At 42.1% G+C, this 17,500-nt stretch overlaps 1 protein-coding gene across 2 annotated transcripts in view; it reads left to right on the top strand.

The window, feature by feature from the left end:
* Positions 1-1,013, top strand: part of LOC137640427 (uncharacterized) — a 2,070-nt gene extending 1,057 nt beyond the window's left edge. For both annotated transcript variants that reach the window (XM_068372982.1, XM_068372984.1), the window contains exon 2: positions 1-1,013. This exon is cut by the window's left edge. In XM_068372982.1, coding sequence (XP_068229083.1) covers positions 1-996 — 996 coding nt within the window. In that variant the 3' untranslated portion in view covers positions 997-1,013.
* Positions 1,014-17,500: the final 16,487 nt, after the last annotated feature.

The following is a 17,500-nucleotide window of genomic DNA, read 5'->3' as shown; positions in this document are numbered from 1 at the left end:
ATTAGTGATGATCTGTGTTATTGTAAGGATGTAACTGGTTTGTTTACTGCTCTTGGACTCAAGCATGATCCTACACATTGGCGGCTGTTTATTGATAGCTCAACACGAAGTCTCAAAGCAGTATTACTCCACAATGGAAACAAATATCCATCTTTGCCTCTTGCACACTCAGTACAAAAGAAAGAAAACTATGAAAATGTCAGACAGCTTCTTAATAAAATAAATTATGATGAATTCAAATGGAATGTTTGTGGGGATTTCAAGATGCTCGCATTTTTGCTTGGTTTGCAAGGGGGATACACAAAGTATTCATGTTTCCTTTGCTTATGGGACAGCAGAGCTGATGATGATCATTTTAAGAAAGTTCACTGGCCCCCACGAATGGAACTGCAGCCGGGAATGTTAAATGTTCACAGAGAGCCCCTAGTAGATTCCAACAAAGTTTTATTGCCCCCACTTCACATTAAACTAGGATTGATTAAACAGTTTGTGAAAGCCTTGGATTTTGGAGGAGAAGCTTTTCAGGAAATTCGCCTTATGTTTCCAAAACTATCTGAGGCTAAGATAAAGGGTGGTATATTCGTTGGACCCCAGGTAAACACAATGTTGAAGTCGGAGAAACTGGAAAGAGTGATGACAAAAATTGAAAAAGAAGCCTGGTGTGCATTTCGTGATGTAGTCCATGGATTCCTAGGAAATAACAAAGATCCTAATTACAAACAACTGGTAGCAAAACTTATTGAGAACTTCAGGAAGCTTGGTTGTCGTATGTCCTTGAAAATTAATTTTTTGCATTCTCACCTTGATTTCTTCCCAGAAAATTTGGGTGATGTCAGTGAAGAGCAGGGTGAAAGATTTCACCAGGACATAGCAACTATGGAAAGAAGATATCAAGGACGATGGAATACTGCTATGATGGGAGATTACATATGGTCTCTAATGAGAGAAGATGAAAATATGCACTCTAGAAAATCTCGATCGTCCAAGCACTTCTGATCATAAAAGAGGAGTTATCAAAGCATTTACAATGCAGAGCTGTATAATGTCTTTTGTTCTAATATTGTACTGCCTATACATTTTTCAATATATGAAAAAAATAATAAATGTTCTTTAATTATCCTTAAAAGAGGGAAAGAGAAATTGCATACATAACAAGAAAATATTGAATTTAGAGTAAGTTAAAAACTATCGATGTTACAGCAAAACTAATGTGATTTTTAAGTTCAGTAGCACAAAATACATATATAAACATCAAAAAAATACATATAAACAAAACATGTGTTACATGGTGTAATGCATCCAGAATGACGTTTTCCTTTCCTTTGTTATGTAGGATGTTAAAATCGTAGGATTGTAAAAATAGACTCCATCTTGCAAATCTCTGAATATTGTTCCTGAAACGATTCAAATATCTTAATGGGTTATGGTCTCTATACATGGTTAATGAAGAGGGGGTACAGGTATATACCTCAAAATGTTGTAAAGCCAAAATCAAACCCAAAGTTTCTTTCTCAATGGTGGAGTATTTCTTCTGAGATCATTCAGTTTCTTAGAGAATTAAGCAAGTGGATGCTCTACCCCAGTGTCGTCTTCCTGCAGTAATACTGCACCAATACCATTGTCAGTGGCATCCACTGCTAGTTTGAAAAGAATAGAAAAATCTGGTGCTTTCAGAATAGGGGAAGTAGTCAAAATAGATTTTACTTTATCAAAAGTTTCCTGGCACTGGTTATCCCATTTAAAGTCAATCCTTTTCCTCAACAAATTTGTTAGTGGTGCAACTATATCTGCAAAATTAGCCACAATCTTCCTATAATATCCTGCAAGACCTAGATATCTCATTACTCCCTATTTATCTTTAGGAACTGAAAAGTCTAAAATTGCTTTAATATTTGAATATTTGGTCCTACTTTGGCATGACCCAATTCGTGCCCCAAATAAACTACTTTGGCTTTCCAAAATTCGCATTTATTTAAATTCAGTACCAAACCTGTTTCTCTGAGTTTCTGTAAAAAATGCAGCAATTCTCTTGACATGCTATTCCCAAGTATCACTAACAATTACCACATCATCTATACGAGTAGTGCACCCTTCAAGGTCTTTGGTAATCATATTCAATATTCTCTGAAAAGTACAACCAGAATTTTTCATTCCAAATGTCATGACATTGCAGGAATATAAACCAGTGGGTCTAACAAAAGCAGATATCTCTTTGTCTCTGTCTGTCAAACCTACCTGCCAATAGCCCTTCAACATGTCAAACTTGCTGGTAAATCTGGCCTTTCCAATGCGATCAATACAGTCATCCACCCTAGGAATTGGGAATGAATCTGTCCTGGTGACTGCATTTACTTTCCTGCAATCAAAACATAAACGGTATTGACCATCATTTTTTTTTTTTTTTTTTTTTGGACAAGTACTACAGGAGAACTCCACTGGGTGCTACTATGTTCAATTAATTTATGAGCGAGCATATATTTTACTTCCCGTTCAACAATCTCTGCCTTTTGCGGATTTATACAATATGGGTGATGTTTAATAGGATTTTAATTACCAACACCAACATCATGCTGTAATGAATAGGTCCTGCCCGGAACATCTGAAAATATATTTTTATAATCGTAGAATAAATTGCTCAACTCCTAAACTCTACTTTCATCACGATGAACCAATTTATTCCTCAAATTCCTTAAAGCCTCTGAATTTTAAAAAGGCCAGTCTTTAACCTCAGTAGCAAGTTTAAGTTTTTCTTAATTACTATTATTATTTAACTTTATGTTCAATAAGACTGGCTTTGGCGCCATTGAAAAATATGGTTTTAACATGTTAACATGGCACAACCTCTTTTTCCTTCTCCTATCTGGAGTAAGAACAACATAATCCGTATTTTCCTACCTTCTTTTCTATTATGTAAGGCCCAGAAAACTTAGCATGTAATGGCTGACCTGCTACTGGAAGGAATACCAATACGTCCTCTTCTGGTTTGTAGTCAACATTTTGGCTCCTAAATCATAGTATTTTTTCATCTTCTGCTGAGCTTCCATTAAGTTATCTCTTGCTATGTCCCCGGTTTTCCTGTTTCTTTCCCTAGAATCTGAAACATAGTCCAACAAATTTGAATCTTCAACATTATTAATACACTGATTTTTAATTAATTTTAAAGGTCCTCTAACCTGATGACAAAATACTAACTCGAAGGGGGAAAACCCTAACGATTCATTGGGGATTTCTCTGGAGGCAAACAGAAGGAAGGGCAGACCTTTATCCCAATCGCTTCTGTTCTCCAAACAAAATTTTCTCAACATAGTTTTCAAGGTTTGATGGTACCTTGCTACAGCCCCTTGGCTCTGAGGATGGTACGCTGATGAAGTTACCTGCCTGATTCCTAGTTCCTTCATTGCTTGTCTAAATATATTGCTCAAGATATTTTAACGCTGGTCCGACTGAACCTCTTTATGCAATCCTAACCGAGTGAAAAATTGTAGCATCCCATTTACAATATTCTTAGAGCAGACATTCGGGAACAGAATGGGCTCAGGATACCTATTGGATCTGTCCATGATTGTAAGTATATACTGATTTCCACCTTTTGACTTTGGCAATGGCCCAACATTGTCCACTAATACCCTATGGAATGGTTCTTCCATGGCTGGTATGGGTTCAAGGGGAGCTTTAGTAAACTTTTGATTCGGTTTTCCGATCATTTGACACACATGTCATGTTTTACAAAACTCTTTAACATCAGAATGAATCCCACGCCAGTAAAAGTATTTCATTAATTTGCAAAAAGTTTCATTGACTCCGAAATGGCCATTAAATGGATTCTGATTTGCTAAATGTAAAATAGAGGGTCTGTAATTTAGAGGAACGACTTTGATAATTAACTTTCCTTTCTTCATCGGCAGCAACCTTAGAGGCTCTAAATTTTCTCATCAATAATTCATCTTCAAAATAATACCCATCTGGAATGTTCTCAATTTTCCTATCTGAAAAAGCCTTTGCAGCTATCTCTGCTAGCTCTAGGTCATTTTCTTGATCCTTTATGAATTTCTCTCTAGATACAGCTAAAACCTTACTATGTTCAGAACAATTACCAAATTTTCCAAGAAAACACTTCAAGAAATCAATCTTGGAATCCCTACTAGCTTTCACTTTCCGCATAGACCGTGTGATAGCACACACAGGAAAAATACCAGGAAATTCTTCTTCCAACCTCTCCGTGCTTTCACAAAACTGAGGATAGCTAAATAACCGTAGGTTACTTAAAACCCTATTACCACCAATATCATTGGCCCATATTAAATCAACTCCTTATACAAGAATTTCTTCCTCAACGGCAACCCTAACCAGACCCGTTGCATGATCAGACTCCAGAATCACAGTCTCGTACGGACAAAAGATTATCTCTTTTGGAAAACTTTCAATCAATATGTTTTCCTTAACCTCATACTTGAAACCTTCAGGCAATGCCCTATTCAAAATCAATAACTGTAGGGCCTATGTATCTCTAAGGATAACTAATCCTTTTCTACTCTTACCACTTTCTGTAGCTACACTACCATAAGACACAAATGACTTATATCTCTCCAAATCAGAGAGCCCAGGGCTTTTCTCACCGTCACTTAATGCACTAATCTCTCTATCAGCACTTACCCTGCTTATCAAAGCAAGTGGTTTGTGCTCTCTATTACCGTCCCTTAAGGACCAACAGTTATAACATATAATTGGCATCCTCTGCCCACTAGGCAAACTACTACCTTTCAATACTGGAGCTACAACACTTTCATCCAAATCACTTGCGTTTTCAGTTTTACTCTTACCACTTTTCCATTCCTGAAAACTCTCTTTGCTGCTTGTACCCCTAACCAAATTTTTCCCTTCAAAAACTTTTTGCATCAGTGAGTACTCGTCAGCCATAATGGCAGCTTTCTCTAAGCTCTCAACCTGAAGCTCCTCTAAGTGCACCTTCAAATCCTTAGATAAACAATTCTTAAACTCTTCTAACAATATTAGTTGTTTAAACCTTTTTAAATCACAGATTTCTTTAGATCTCAACCAATTGTCAAGAAATTTAGCTTTTATACGAGCAAAGTCTACGTAAGTCTGATCTCGTGTTTTAAAAAGCCTATGAAATTTCAACCTGTAAGGGTCTGGCACTAATTCATATGCTTTGAGAATACACTTTTTTAATTTGTCATAATTATCACACGTCTCCTCAGACAAACTAGAAAATACCTCTTGAGCCCTACTTTTCAATGCACATTGTAATAATATAGACCATGAGGTCTTAGGCCAGCCCATTCCTTTCGCTACTTTCTCAAAAGTTATAAAACAATTAGTTACTTCATTTTCATCAAAAGGGGGAACCATCTTCATGTATTTAGCTAAATCAAAATCTCCACTACCTTGTCTGTGTCTTACCCTAATTTCCCATAACTTTAGTTTGTGTTTCATTCTTTCACGCTAAAGTTTCCTCCCTCTCTCCCTTTCTTCCACTCTTTCACGTTCAGCAGCTACTCTTTCACGTTCAACAGTTATATCTGACTCCTTCAGCTTTATTCCAAGTTTCAAAGCTTCTATGCTATCACTTTCCTTTACCCTTGAAACTTCTGCCTTCTCCTCTACAATACCAGAGTGTCCTATCAAACCCTTTATCAAATCATCCTTTTTCATATCCATAGTAAAACCTATGTCTAGATAATTAGCAATTAACACAAGTTCTCGTTTACACAGACATTGAAAAGCCGAAACCCCCGGTAAGGACAACAGAAATTCTTTATGTCAAAGTCACTTTCTAAATATTCTGTTTCAGGCTCAGACATGATTGGTTACAATGGCTATAAAACAACTAAATGACCTCACTCAAACCTACAACAATTAAATTAACTCCTCATTTAAACCTGTTTTACTCAAATTGAAATTCAACGATCCCGGACAAGACCCCTAAATATATTACGATGTTCACATCATGAACAACCACAACACATTTAAAAACAGGTTTAATTATGAGGAGGAAAATTACACACGAAACAACACTTCAAAGCATTTTTATTATGCTTAAATAACAAACACTTGCAGATACGACCGGTATCTAAGAGCTCAGGTAATATTCATGGAAAAATAATAAATATAATAAAACTAAACTTAGCTGACATTCAAACAAGAAGTTCTAGAGGTCTCCGAGTGAATAGAGAGTATTCAGAAACAATTTCTTGAGTGAGAATGAATGAATGATTTAAAGTTTTCAGGCATCCTGACATCTAAGGTCATTGACGCCGTCTTGAGTGAGAGGTTCTTCTTCAGCCACCGATACGGAGTTACACCTAGAAATTACAATCCTGGAATGAAGCCACGCTCCTGAAATTCCCACATCAAAACAGGACACACCAACGTAACTCGAGAGGGCCCACGCTGCTTCTTGTACAGCTACAACCATCAGATGGGAATGGAATTGATTGCTCAGAACTCAACGGTGAAACACCGGATCCAACACCGTATCTTCCAAACGTATCAGTGACCTTCCTTGAAGACAGACACCTCACTGCCGACTATAATTCTCGTTGCTGTTTCATGACCTCCAAAACCTTCGTTCTTGCCAATAAATGGGGGACAAATAGTTAACTGACATTTGAACAATTGTCTACTCAATCTCTTTCCCGAACTATTCAAAACAGAATTAATTATTCATATTACAATATATACATTTTTGGGCTCAGGCCATGTCGTCCTGATGGAAGTTCCTTTAGGATAGCTTTCTTGGGTATATTTGACTACGGTGATATTCCCAGAGAATTTACCTTAAGGTATCCAGAATTCTAACTCATGGAGCAAATATCCCTAAATAAACTTAACCAGGGATATCGCATAATATCAGAGGACGTATTCTTGACACGTCACATTGCAATCTACACCCAAAATAGAATTAACACTTCGAGGGGTCAAAGTGGCAAGAAAACGAAAGACGAGAATGAAAGGAGAGCTGCTAACAAGGAACCTCTTCTATCTCGCTTCGAGTGCATACATAGCTCCGCCGACGGCGCCATCTGCATTCCTTTTTACGTAGCTCAACAACTCAGTGTTTTCCCTGAATTTTCTCGTAAATCTTGGATTATTTCAACCTTATGATGGTTTCTCCAGCCTTTTCTGCCTCTGGAAAGTTGAGTATTATCTTTATTATGTATAAATGTAAGCTCTTGGTGTTTTTAAAATAATTTGATAGCGATATTTTCGTTACAAGAGATGTTGCCTACCGTAGGCGTCCAGGACGCCGTCGCTCGCCATGCATGAGTCATTTAGTTAGCCAGAGCGTCGTTCCCTACCCTTATGCTTTAATAGTTTTAGCTATTTAGCATTACATAGGAATTCTTTATATGATCCATTAGTATTTCTGTTTCGGCGATTGAAATACCGATCCTAGCATTCGCCCAGCTTTGTAGCCTAGTCATTTGGCCCTAGTACTTTCATGCATGATATTCAGATTTCCGAGTGTTTTAAAATTTATTGAAGCTTAAGGCAGTTTTATATGAATAAGATATTGTTAATATTTCTTCCAAGATCATATACGAAAGAGCTTTGGTGATTTAGGTAATCGATTCTCTTCGCGCTTTGGCTAGTAGCCTATGGGGCCTTAGTATACTTTCGTACACTCCCCGGTTGCTCTTTTCTCCTCGGAGATTAAGCGCAATCCTTTTCCCTCTGTTTTAAGCCTTAGGCTTAACCCTAATGGTTTATCTGAATAAACATTTACATATAACTATATTAGGGTGTTCTGTTCTTTCCTGTTTCCAGAGAATCTGGCTTCAGGAGGGGGCAGGACATCAGAGTATTCAGTCTGGGTCTGTTTCTTTCTAGCATAAAGAATGAGATTCCTTTGCTAGACCATGTGCAGACATAGGAGGCTTAGCCTCCCTAGACCACCTCCGAAGGTTTCTGTACGAGATGATTCCTTCTTCTAGTGATCTAGCAGACTAGGCCAGTGTTGTTGTTCTTGGTTTGAAGGATAAGATTCTTCTTTCCTCATGAATAACAACACCAATCTTTGTTTTAGTACTGAGGAAGATGACAAGTATTGCCAGCCTCCCTCCCTTGATTACCCCTATGCTAGGATGAGCTTTCTTGGCCACGGGGTGATCTATTACTAAAGCGGAGTTTGTAGGACCCTCTTCTCCCTTTCCCCCCTATCCTTAGTAATGGGCTAGCCGTTACATCTCTTGGCCGTCGTTCTACATATATACCTAGTATAGGTTAAGATGTGGAGCTGACACAGTCCCTTGCCAGCCGGCAAGTTTGTGCCGGCCGGCAAATGTCTAACTTCTCTATGGTGTTCCCAAGACCTCCCTTGGTCTCACATCCATGTCTGTCAAGTAGAGCCAGGCGGCATTGGATAGAAAGAAGCCTGAATTTCACATTCTCCTCTTTTTTATGTTCACTCTTTCTGGATGCAGGGCTGTAAGGTAGTGCCGTCTTATGTCCTTACATCCATTCTGTTTCTCTTCTAGTGTTGTACCCTAGCTCGACTGCCGGCTCAAGTGGCCGGCAGCCGGGCAGGTGGAAGCTCTCTGGTTCCCTTTTGCTGCCAGCCGGAATAGGTAGCATACCATTGCCAGCCGGCAACAGAAGCTCACCATAAGATCTGCCGGCCGCTACGATTAGTGGCCCGCAGCCGGATGCTAGCTTTCATAGTTGCCGGCCGGCAGACACTGCCGGCAAGCACACATATTTGCGCCAGCGATCTTCCGTCCAGTAGTCTAAAGGTAGTATACCTTGGAACTAATTTAAGGTACGAGCCGGCTGGCATGTTATATTATATACAGTAGCCAGTATTTTTACAGTATAGTATATACTGCATGGAGAAAACTATAGTATAGAATACATTATAACACTAAGTTTTTCCAACATTCTTGTGTTGTCTAGTACAGCCTTTTGTGACACCGTTGAGATGAAAAAAGTGAGTTCTTTCTTTATTAACTATCCAGTATATTAAAATTATTCATATTGGTGTGAGCTAAACCTACATTTTCCTTTGGAAATACCTTGATGGTTATTCCAGAATAAGATTAACCATAAAGTTTTATTATCTGGAAGGTTACAGTAATTAGCTGAGCAGGAAATAAAAGAGTGTCTTACCTTTCTAGCTTAGTTATTTTAAGCTTTATATATTTTAACATTAGTTATCCAGTGATATGTTTTTAACTTGATGCTTATGGAATTTCCTCTCTATACAGGAGGACCATCCGAAGTGCGGGAGTATGTTCTGCATTGTCCGCAGTAAGAACTTCTGTGGACATGAATTGTGCAGGAGGCACGCAGCATGCGCAGTCTCCATAGGTGATCTCCGGTATTGGGACCCGCAGGTATGTACGATATGCACTAACCTGATTACCAAAGCGTTTGACGCCCCTAAGTCGGCGAAGTCAAGGGACGCATCGTGGGAAAAGCTTCGAACCTGGGTGAGGGGCTTCCAGAAGAATACTTCTGGCCCCTATCTTCCAAGCGAGAAGATGAGGGCTCACCTTTTCCACAAGGCATTAGCGGATGCAGTGATTCCCCAGCCTCAAGCGGAGATACCTGTGGTTTTGATTCCGGTGGATTCTGAAGTCTCGGACGCCCAACAAGACATCCAACTGGACGATAGGATGTCTGAGGTGTCCAAGTACACCGAAAAGGACCTAGCAGAAGACCAGGAAGAGGAGCTGACCCAGGCTCCGGATACTGAGGGGGAAGAAATCGACGAGGGGTCGGTTACTCTGATCAAGGTCCCTGAACCTGTTCCCTCAACATCGTCTGCTATCCCAGAGGATCTGGGAAGGTCTCTTTCTTTCATCGTTGAAATGATTCAGCAGATGCAGAAGAAGAATGATGAGAAGGAAGCTGCAATGAAGTTGGAGATGCGAAGACTTGCTGCATCACGTGGGCCACAGAAGAAGCTCGGATGCCAATCCTTGGACGGATGCCGAGCACATGCCTATGACGACAGGAAAGATTGTAATTTCGGACAAGTTGGGCTCAATTCCCTTCGAGCCGAAGTAGGTCATAGTTTTTGACCCCAATAAAGCACAAGCTTTACTGTCAAGCTCACTGAAGGAGAGGGGCTTCACAAACTCAAAGGTACCTGCTTTGATGAAGAAGCATTCTGCCTTTGTGGCCTCCCCTACCAGAGCCTTTCCCTTTATGGAAAAGGGATTTAAGGCTGTTTTGAAAGCGGTCAAGGCAGGTAAAACATGTCCCTCCTTGGAGTAGTATAAACCTCTGTCCTTGGCCTTACCCATGGACCAGAAAGACTGGAAGGACGTCCATCTTTCCTTCTCAGTCGGGAAGTTGGAGGCCGATATTGCCGGATGTCTGTTCGGTGAAGACCTCCCGAAGCAGTCTGATTTTCTCTTGCGTAGGGAGCAAGAGACAAAAGAAAGACTTGTCACTTCAATGCCTCTACAAACGACTCGGGAGACGATGGCAATTGACCCCAAAGATCAAGAGATGTTTATGGTAGTGGCCAAAACACATCTAGCAACAGTGACGAAGAACCTCTACAGTTTCATCAAAGCTAGGAGAGCTTGTAGGGAGTTCGTGTTTGCCTCGGCTGCAGTGAGGCACGAACTAAGGAAATTAATCTCCTCTTCCCTAGTGGAGTGGTCAAAGAGGTAGTGTATAAGGCCGCCACAGAAAATAGAAACCTTCTCCAGAAGTAGGGACTATCTCTTAAAAGAAAGTCTTCCCTGGATGAAGGTCCCCAACCAAAAAGGAAGACTAAGAAGCCTAGGCTACCCTCTCGGCTGGCCAAGCCGCACAGACAGCAACAGCAGCAACTTCCCATGACCGCAGTTCCCCAGATGGTGGCAAAAATCCCGACCACGTACCAGTTGGTACACATGCCGTGACAACGCAGCCTCCGGCATTTAACCCAGCATTCGAAGGGCAGTCTACTACCTTTCGTCCAAGAGCTAGAGGATCAGCCAGAGGTTCATCTAGACACCCTCAAGGGGAAGGCGGTTCAGGGGAGGACGCGGTCAAGGAGGCAAAGCCTCTGGTTAACAGCAGCAGAAGTGAAATGCTTCTGGTAGGAGGGAGACTTCATCTTTAACCTTCGATCCCTGGGCCCACAGCCTAATCAAGAATGGACTGGGTTGGAGCTGGTACAGCACTCCACCTCCATTCCCACAATTCTTCCAACACTCTACCCCCGTTCTGGAATAATACATCCGAGAACTCTTGGAGAAAAGAATAATCCGAAGGGTAAAGTCCATCAAGTTCCAAGGAAGGCTGTTTTGTGTTCCACAGAAGCACTCAGAAAAACTCAGAGTCATTCTGGACTTGTAGCCACTCAACAAGTTCATAGTGAACTACAAGTTCAAGATGCTAACGCTCCAACACATAAGGACCTTACTACCCAAGCGGTCATTTACCGTCTCCATAGACTTGTCAGACGCTTATTGGCACACCCCAATCAGTCGTCACCTCTCCTCCTACCTAGGATTCAAGCAACAACGAAGACTCTACGCCTTCAGAGCCATGCCATTTGGGGTAAACATAGCCCCAAGAATCTTCACGAAACTTGCGAAAGCAGCTCTCCAACAATTACGTCTAAAGGGAATCCAAGTAGTAGCCTACCTGGACGACTGGCTGGTGTGGACAGCATCCAAGACAGAGTACATGCAAGCTTCCCAACAGGTGATCCAGTTTCTGGAACATCTAGGTCTCAAGATCAACAGAAAAAAGTTTCGGCTTTCTCCATCTCAAAAGTTTCTGTGGCCGGGAATCCACTGGGACTTACTGTCACACCAACTTTCCATCCCTGTAAAGAAGAGGAAAGAAATAGCAGGTTCTGTAAAGAGACTTCTTGAATCCAAAAGGATATCTAGACGTGAACAGGAGAGAGTGCCGGGCTCTCTCCAGTTTGCCTCAGGAACAAACCCAGTGTTAAGAGCACAGCTAAGGGATGCAACCGGAGTTTGGAGAAAATATGCATCAAACGGGCGAAGTGATCTGATAAAACCAATACTGACTCGTCTGCGAACGCTTCTCAAGCCGTGGTCCAAAGCCAAAAAACTGAAAAAAACGGTGCTTCTTCAGCCACCTCCCTCCTCTATGACTATTCATACAGACGCCTTGAAGGAAGAATGGGGAGGTCATTCTCACCGGATGAAGGCCCAAGGAACCTGGTCCAACCTATTCAAGAAATTTCACATAAATCATTCTGGAAGCCATGACAGTACTTCTTACATTGAAGAAAGTCTCCTCTCGCCGCTCGATCCACATATGATTCGTACTAGAGAGCGAGGTGATAGTGAGATGCCTGAATCGACAAGGATCGAGGTCACCTCAAATCAACCTAGTGACATTGGCCATCTTCCAGCTAGCGGAGAAGAAGCGATGGCACTTGTCAGCAGTTCACCTTCAAGGAGTCCGCAATGTGACTGCGGACGCTCTATCCAGGCTCACGCCGATAGAGTCTGAATAGTCCCTAGATGCAGGATCATTCTCTTTCATCCTTAGTCAAGTCCCGGAACTGCAGATAGACCTCTTTGCGACAAAAGACAACATAGTTACCTCTCTACGTGTCCTGTACGAGGATACCCTAGTGGAAGCAGTGGACACTATGTCCCTCGACTGGAACAGATGGTCCAGGATTTACCTGTTCCCTCCTCACAACCTTCTACTGAGGGTCCTCGACAAACTAAGATCTTTCAAGGGAATAGCGGCAGTAATGGCTCACAAGTGACCGAACAGCGTATGGTTCCCTTTGTCATCAGAACTACAGCTGAAGTTTCTACCGCTTCCAGATCCAGTTTTGACTCAGCGAGTTCAGAAGTCGATGGTCTGCGCTTCATCACAGAAAACTCGGAACCCGCAGCTCATGATTTTCTCTCCCCAGCAGTGAGAAAACGTTTCGGGATATCAAAAGACAGTATAGACTTTTTAGAGGAATATAAGTCCAAATCCACCAGACGACAATATGAGTCATCATGGAGGAAAGGGTGTCCTTTGTCAAGGCGAAGAATCTACAAAAGATCTCGACAGACATCTGCTTATCATTCTTCATCCACCTCCATGGTCAAGGTTTAGCAACCAACATAATATCAACGTGGAAGTCCGCCTTGAAAAGACCTATTCTATATGCCTTCCAGGTCAACCTCTCTAACGACATTTTTAACAAAATTCCGAAGGCCTGTGCTAGGCTCAGACCATCAGCACCTCCATAACCCATTTCATGGTCTCTGGATAAGGTTCTTCATTTTGTTTCACTGTTGAACAATGTGGAGTGTGCTTTAAAGGATTTGACCCAAAAAGTTATATTTCTGTTTGCACTTGCTTCGGGGGCTAGAGTTAGTGAAATAGTAGCCCTCTCGAGAGAGGAAGGTCATGTTCAGTTCTTAGATGGGGGAGAACTAAATCTTTTTCCGGACCCAACGTTTCTTGCCAAGAATGAGCTACCCATCACCAGGTGGGGTCCCTGGAGAACCTGCCATCTGAAAGAAGATGCATCTCTATGTCCAGTGGAGTGCCTAAATGTCTATCTCCGTAGAACTTCAGACTTTAGGGGAGGTCAACTGTTTAGGGGACAAACATCAGGCTCAAATTTATCTCTGAAACAACTAAGGGCAAAAATCACCTATTCTATTCGCAGGGCGGATCCAGATAGTACACCCGCAGGTCATGATCCGAGAAAAGTTGTCTCGTCCATAAATTTCTTTAATAACATAGATTTCGAACATCTTCGCTCATTCACTGGCTGGAAGTCATCCAGGGTATTCTTTAGACACTATGCGAAGCAAGTGGAGCAACTGAAGAGGTCTCTGGTAGCAGTAGGTAGTGTTGTCAAACCTACTGTTTAATTCTGCGAGGAATAGTGAAATTAATTGGGACGATTAATTCAAGGGTGGGTGTGTAGTCACTGACTGTTCTACAGACTAAGTGTTTGGTCACTAAGGTGTCCTCGTTGACTGTTCCATAAACAAAGGTGAACCAAGTATAAGTGCAGACACGTGTGCCAAGCGTTTCCGACGCCAGTGTGATTGAATAGTAAGACAGACTTTTGTGATTTTAATATCTCAGTATTAAAAGTGGCGCATATATCCTTTCTTTTCAGATGAAACAATTTTTCTGTTTACTATGATCCTTATGCTTATTTGTTGGTTATCCACTTCTTATACTTGTATAATTGCTGATTAAATTATTTTTATTTTTTTTGATTGTCAATGAAATATTTCTTGTGAACCTTGCGCCTTATTCGCCTGTGTCATTTTACTAGAAAATGGTTTAGCTTTACTTTAAATTATGAATAATTTTAACATGAATAATCCTAAAGATTGTTCCTTACTACAAGCAAACATTCATTGGTTTATGCTTTCCCCTAGTAGGGAGGACTTCATGCCCTATAGGGACGGTGGCAGATATACAAATTACTTCCTATTTGGATATAAACCTTTGTCCAATCCAGTAATAGAACGGCACACCGGGGAACTTGTCGGTACTTCATATCAACGCGAGCGGTTCTTTTACAAACTTTGCTTTACATAACATAGGGTGAGACCGCTATATTGGCTTGTCTGGTATTCATACATAAGTATATGTACTCCTCGAGAATTTTTCCAGAGTCTAGTACGACTCATCCATGTAGGGGGCAGGAAGCACTAACATGGTTTATGTTTAGATGAAATGATGTATGACGGTAACATCTCAGGTCTCTAGGTGTATGCTGACCAGGAAATACTTTCTTGAGGGTACGGCACGATCTGAAAATCCGCAGATACAGTAATGCACTGGTATACTTCCATGAGGACGACATGGCTTGAGCCCAAAAAACGGATTTTGAGTGAAGCAAAAAATCAATTTTTGGGTGAGATAACCATGTCTTCCTGATGGACCCACCTAGTGTATCGCTAGAAGAAATGCAGATAGCGCCGTCGGCGGCGCTATGTACGCGCTTGAAGCGAGATAGGAGAGGAGCCTTGTTAGCGGCTCTCCTTTCATTCTCGTTTCTCGTTTTCTTGCCACTTTGACCCCTTGAAGTGTTAATTCTATTCGGGGTGTAGATTGCCGGGGTGTAGATTGCCATTGCAGTTGCCATTTAGCAACCCTTTGGATGGTGCTTGATAGATAGGTAAGGTATAGATGACCACCACCTAGATTGGTTGCTTTCAACATATTGTTAAGCAATGTTACGTCAGGATATTCATGCCGTAGTGGAGTCAAGTGTCTTCCTGTCTTGTTTGTTGCAGATGTTGAGTTCAGAAACAGCTGGTGAGCATTAAAGTCACGTGCAATGATGGCACCATCCTCAGAGGTAGCGGCAAATTTCCTGTTTGCATTGATGCTTTTGGTTTGAGATTTGTAGAGATAATGGACTGTGTCAAGAATACGTCCTCTGATATTATGCGATATCCCAGGTTAAGTTTATTTAGGGATATTCGCTCCAGGAGTTAAATTTCTGAATACCTTAAGGTAAATTATCTGGGAATATCACCGTAGTCAAATATACCCAAGGAAGCTACCCAGAAGGAACTTCCATCAGGACTACATAGGTATCTCACCCAAAAATAGATTTTTCACTTTGCTCAAAACCCATATATATATATATATATATATATATATATATATATATATATATATATATATATATATATATATATATATATATATATATATATATATATATATATATATATATATATATATATATATATATATTCAGGACTCAGCTCAAGAAAAGTCGGCTCTTGGGAATACCTGCCTCCTAGGACACATTTGAGAAGCTCCATCGACCGCACTGAGCAAAAGGCGGAAAGCGGCCCGTTGAGATTGATTGGTGTCTTCGACTTGGGGCGCCGTGGATTCTTATTCGTTGAAGGACGCTTCATCCCCTTTACCATTGCCGCCTTCTGCTCCGGGCTGATGCGGTCATCAAAGATGGCCAGTCCAATCAGATCCTCAGAAAAGTACCAGAGATGACGCCGCATTGCACGTTCCACAACCGACGCCACCCCATTATCGCAGATCCTCTTTACATCAGTTATGAAGTCCAGGTCGTTCTTGGCTGTGTAGGACGGAATCATTGACTCGTTCCAGTATTTCGAGTAGACCATGGTCACAAGGAATGCCACTCGACGGACCTCCGCCAACTCGCGCCTGCTCATCTCTAGCTGGTCATGGAAGAGCATGATCTTCACGGCGTAGATGGCCTTGGCCATCCATCTGGCCATATGGTAAGCACCAGGAGCACGGAAGGATGTAGGGACCTCTCCTCCAAGGTAGGTAACGCTGAGCAAGATTAACTCTTTGTAGTCTTCGCGTGGATGATTCCCACAGTCAAGCAGATGTTTCAAGTGACGAAGCATCTCAAATCGGTGAGCGTCTTCGTCGTATGACAGAACAGTCAATGTCAGGGGCTGTGGTCGGCTCTGGTTAACAGAAGGCCAACGGTTCTGGAGCCTCATGAAAATGGATATGTCAGGACCAGATGATGGGCCCATGCAAGCCACGAAGACATCCTTCAGAACAACTTCCAGGATAGGGTGGTGTCATGGCAATCACACCAGGGGCTTCTCCAGTGCATGTTCAATCCTAATACATGCTCCTTGAACCATCCCCGTGTTGGCTGCTGTCGTGTCCAATGACATTCCAATGATGTTGCCCTCCAAGCTGCCTTCCCGCACCAGCTTCAAGACTGTTTCCGCAACAGCTTGTCCTGTTCCGTCAGAAGACACAGGAATACCCAGAAGTTCCTCCGTATCCTCCCCAGACACCAAGACGGCGACTGTCTCCTCCAATGACCTCCCGTCCGCTAGACTGGGTAACAACTTGCCGTCCCAATGCAGCACCAAAGGGACTTCAGGCTTGAAGGAGAGATACATGGCAATCTGTTCACGGTTCTTGAGTATGGCCCGGTGGATTGACGAACGGGACACAGTGATACGTTCGATGTCATGGCCGAGGCTCATTGCAGCAGCGGCGTAGGAGGATGTTGCAGCACAGGCGGACAGGTTGTCGCGTTCCCAAGCAGGGGTCAGCTCCTTGATGAGCTTGTTCTCCTGGGGAAGTCGACGGCGTCGAGATGTTGTAGCTGGTGTCGGGGATTTGAAATCGTCCTCCGTGTCTTTGTTGGCTGATGAGGATGAAGTAGAAGACTCTAAAGCCACGTTACGATCAAGAGTGGATGACGAAGCAGCCGGGTCCTTCTTCTTCATCTCCTCCATCCTTTGTCTCTTACATCTCTTCTCCTCAGTCACTTGTTTCAGCTTCTCGTCCGCGCCAGCCATGGAGCAGCTCTGCCGGTCCTCCCTCTGAGACTTCAAGAATGCCTTGTCTTCCTCGGGGATCCTCGCTTCCATTGCCTTACAATGCGCGATGTTGAACATATCTTCGAGGCTGTCTCTGAAGATGCATCTCATCATTTCTTCCATCTCTATTTTTCGTGACTTGGATTTCACCAAGATGCAGTACTCTTTGTAGAGCTTGAGGATCTCCTTCTTCACCCATGACACATCCGACGTCAGAATGTTCG

The sequence above is a fragment of the Palaemon carinicauda genome, chromosome 5, assembly GCF_036898095.1.
Source record: "Palaemon carinicauda isolate YSFRI2023 chromosome 5, ASM3689809v2, whole genome shotgun sequence".
NCBI classification, from domain to species: domain Eukaryota; kingdom Metazoa; phylum Arthropoda; class Malacostraca; order Decapoda; family Palaemonidae; genus Palaemon; species Palaemon carinicauda.
The sequence above is the reverse complement of the archived record's forward strand: the minus strand, read 5'-3'. Positions and strand labels throughout refer to the sequence as shown.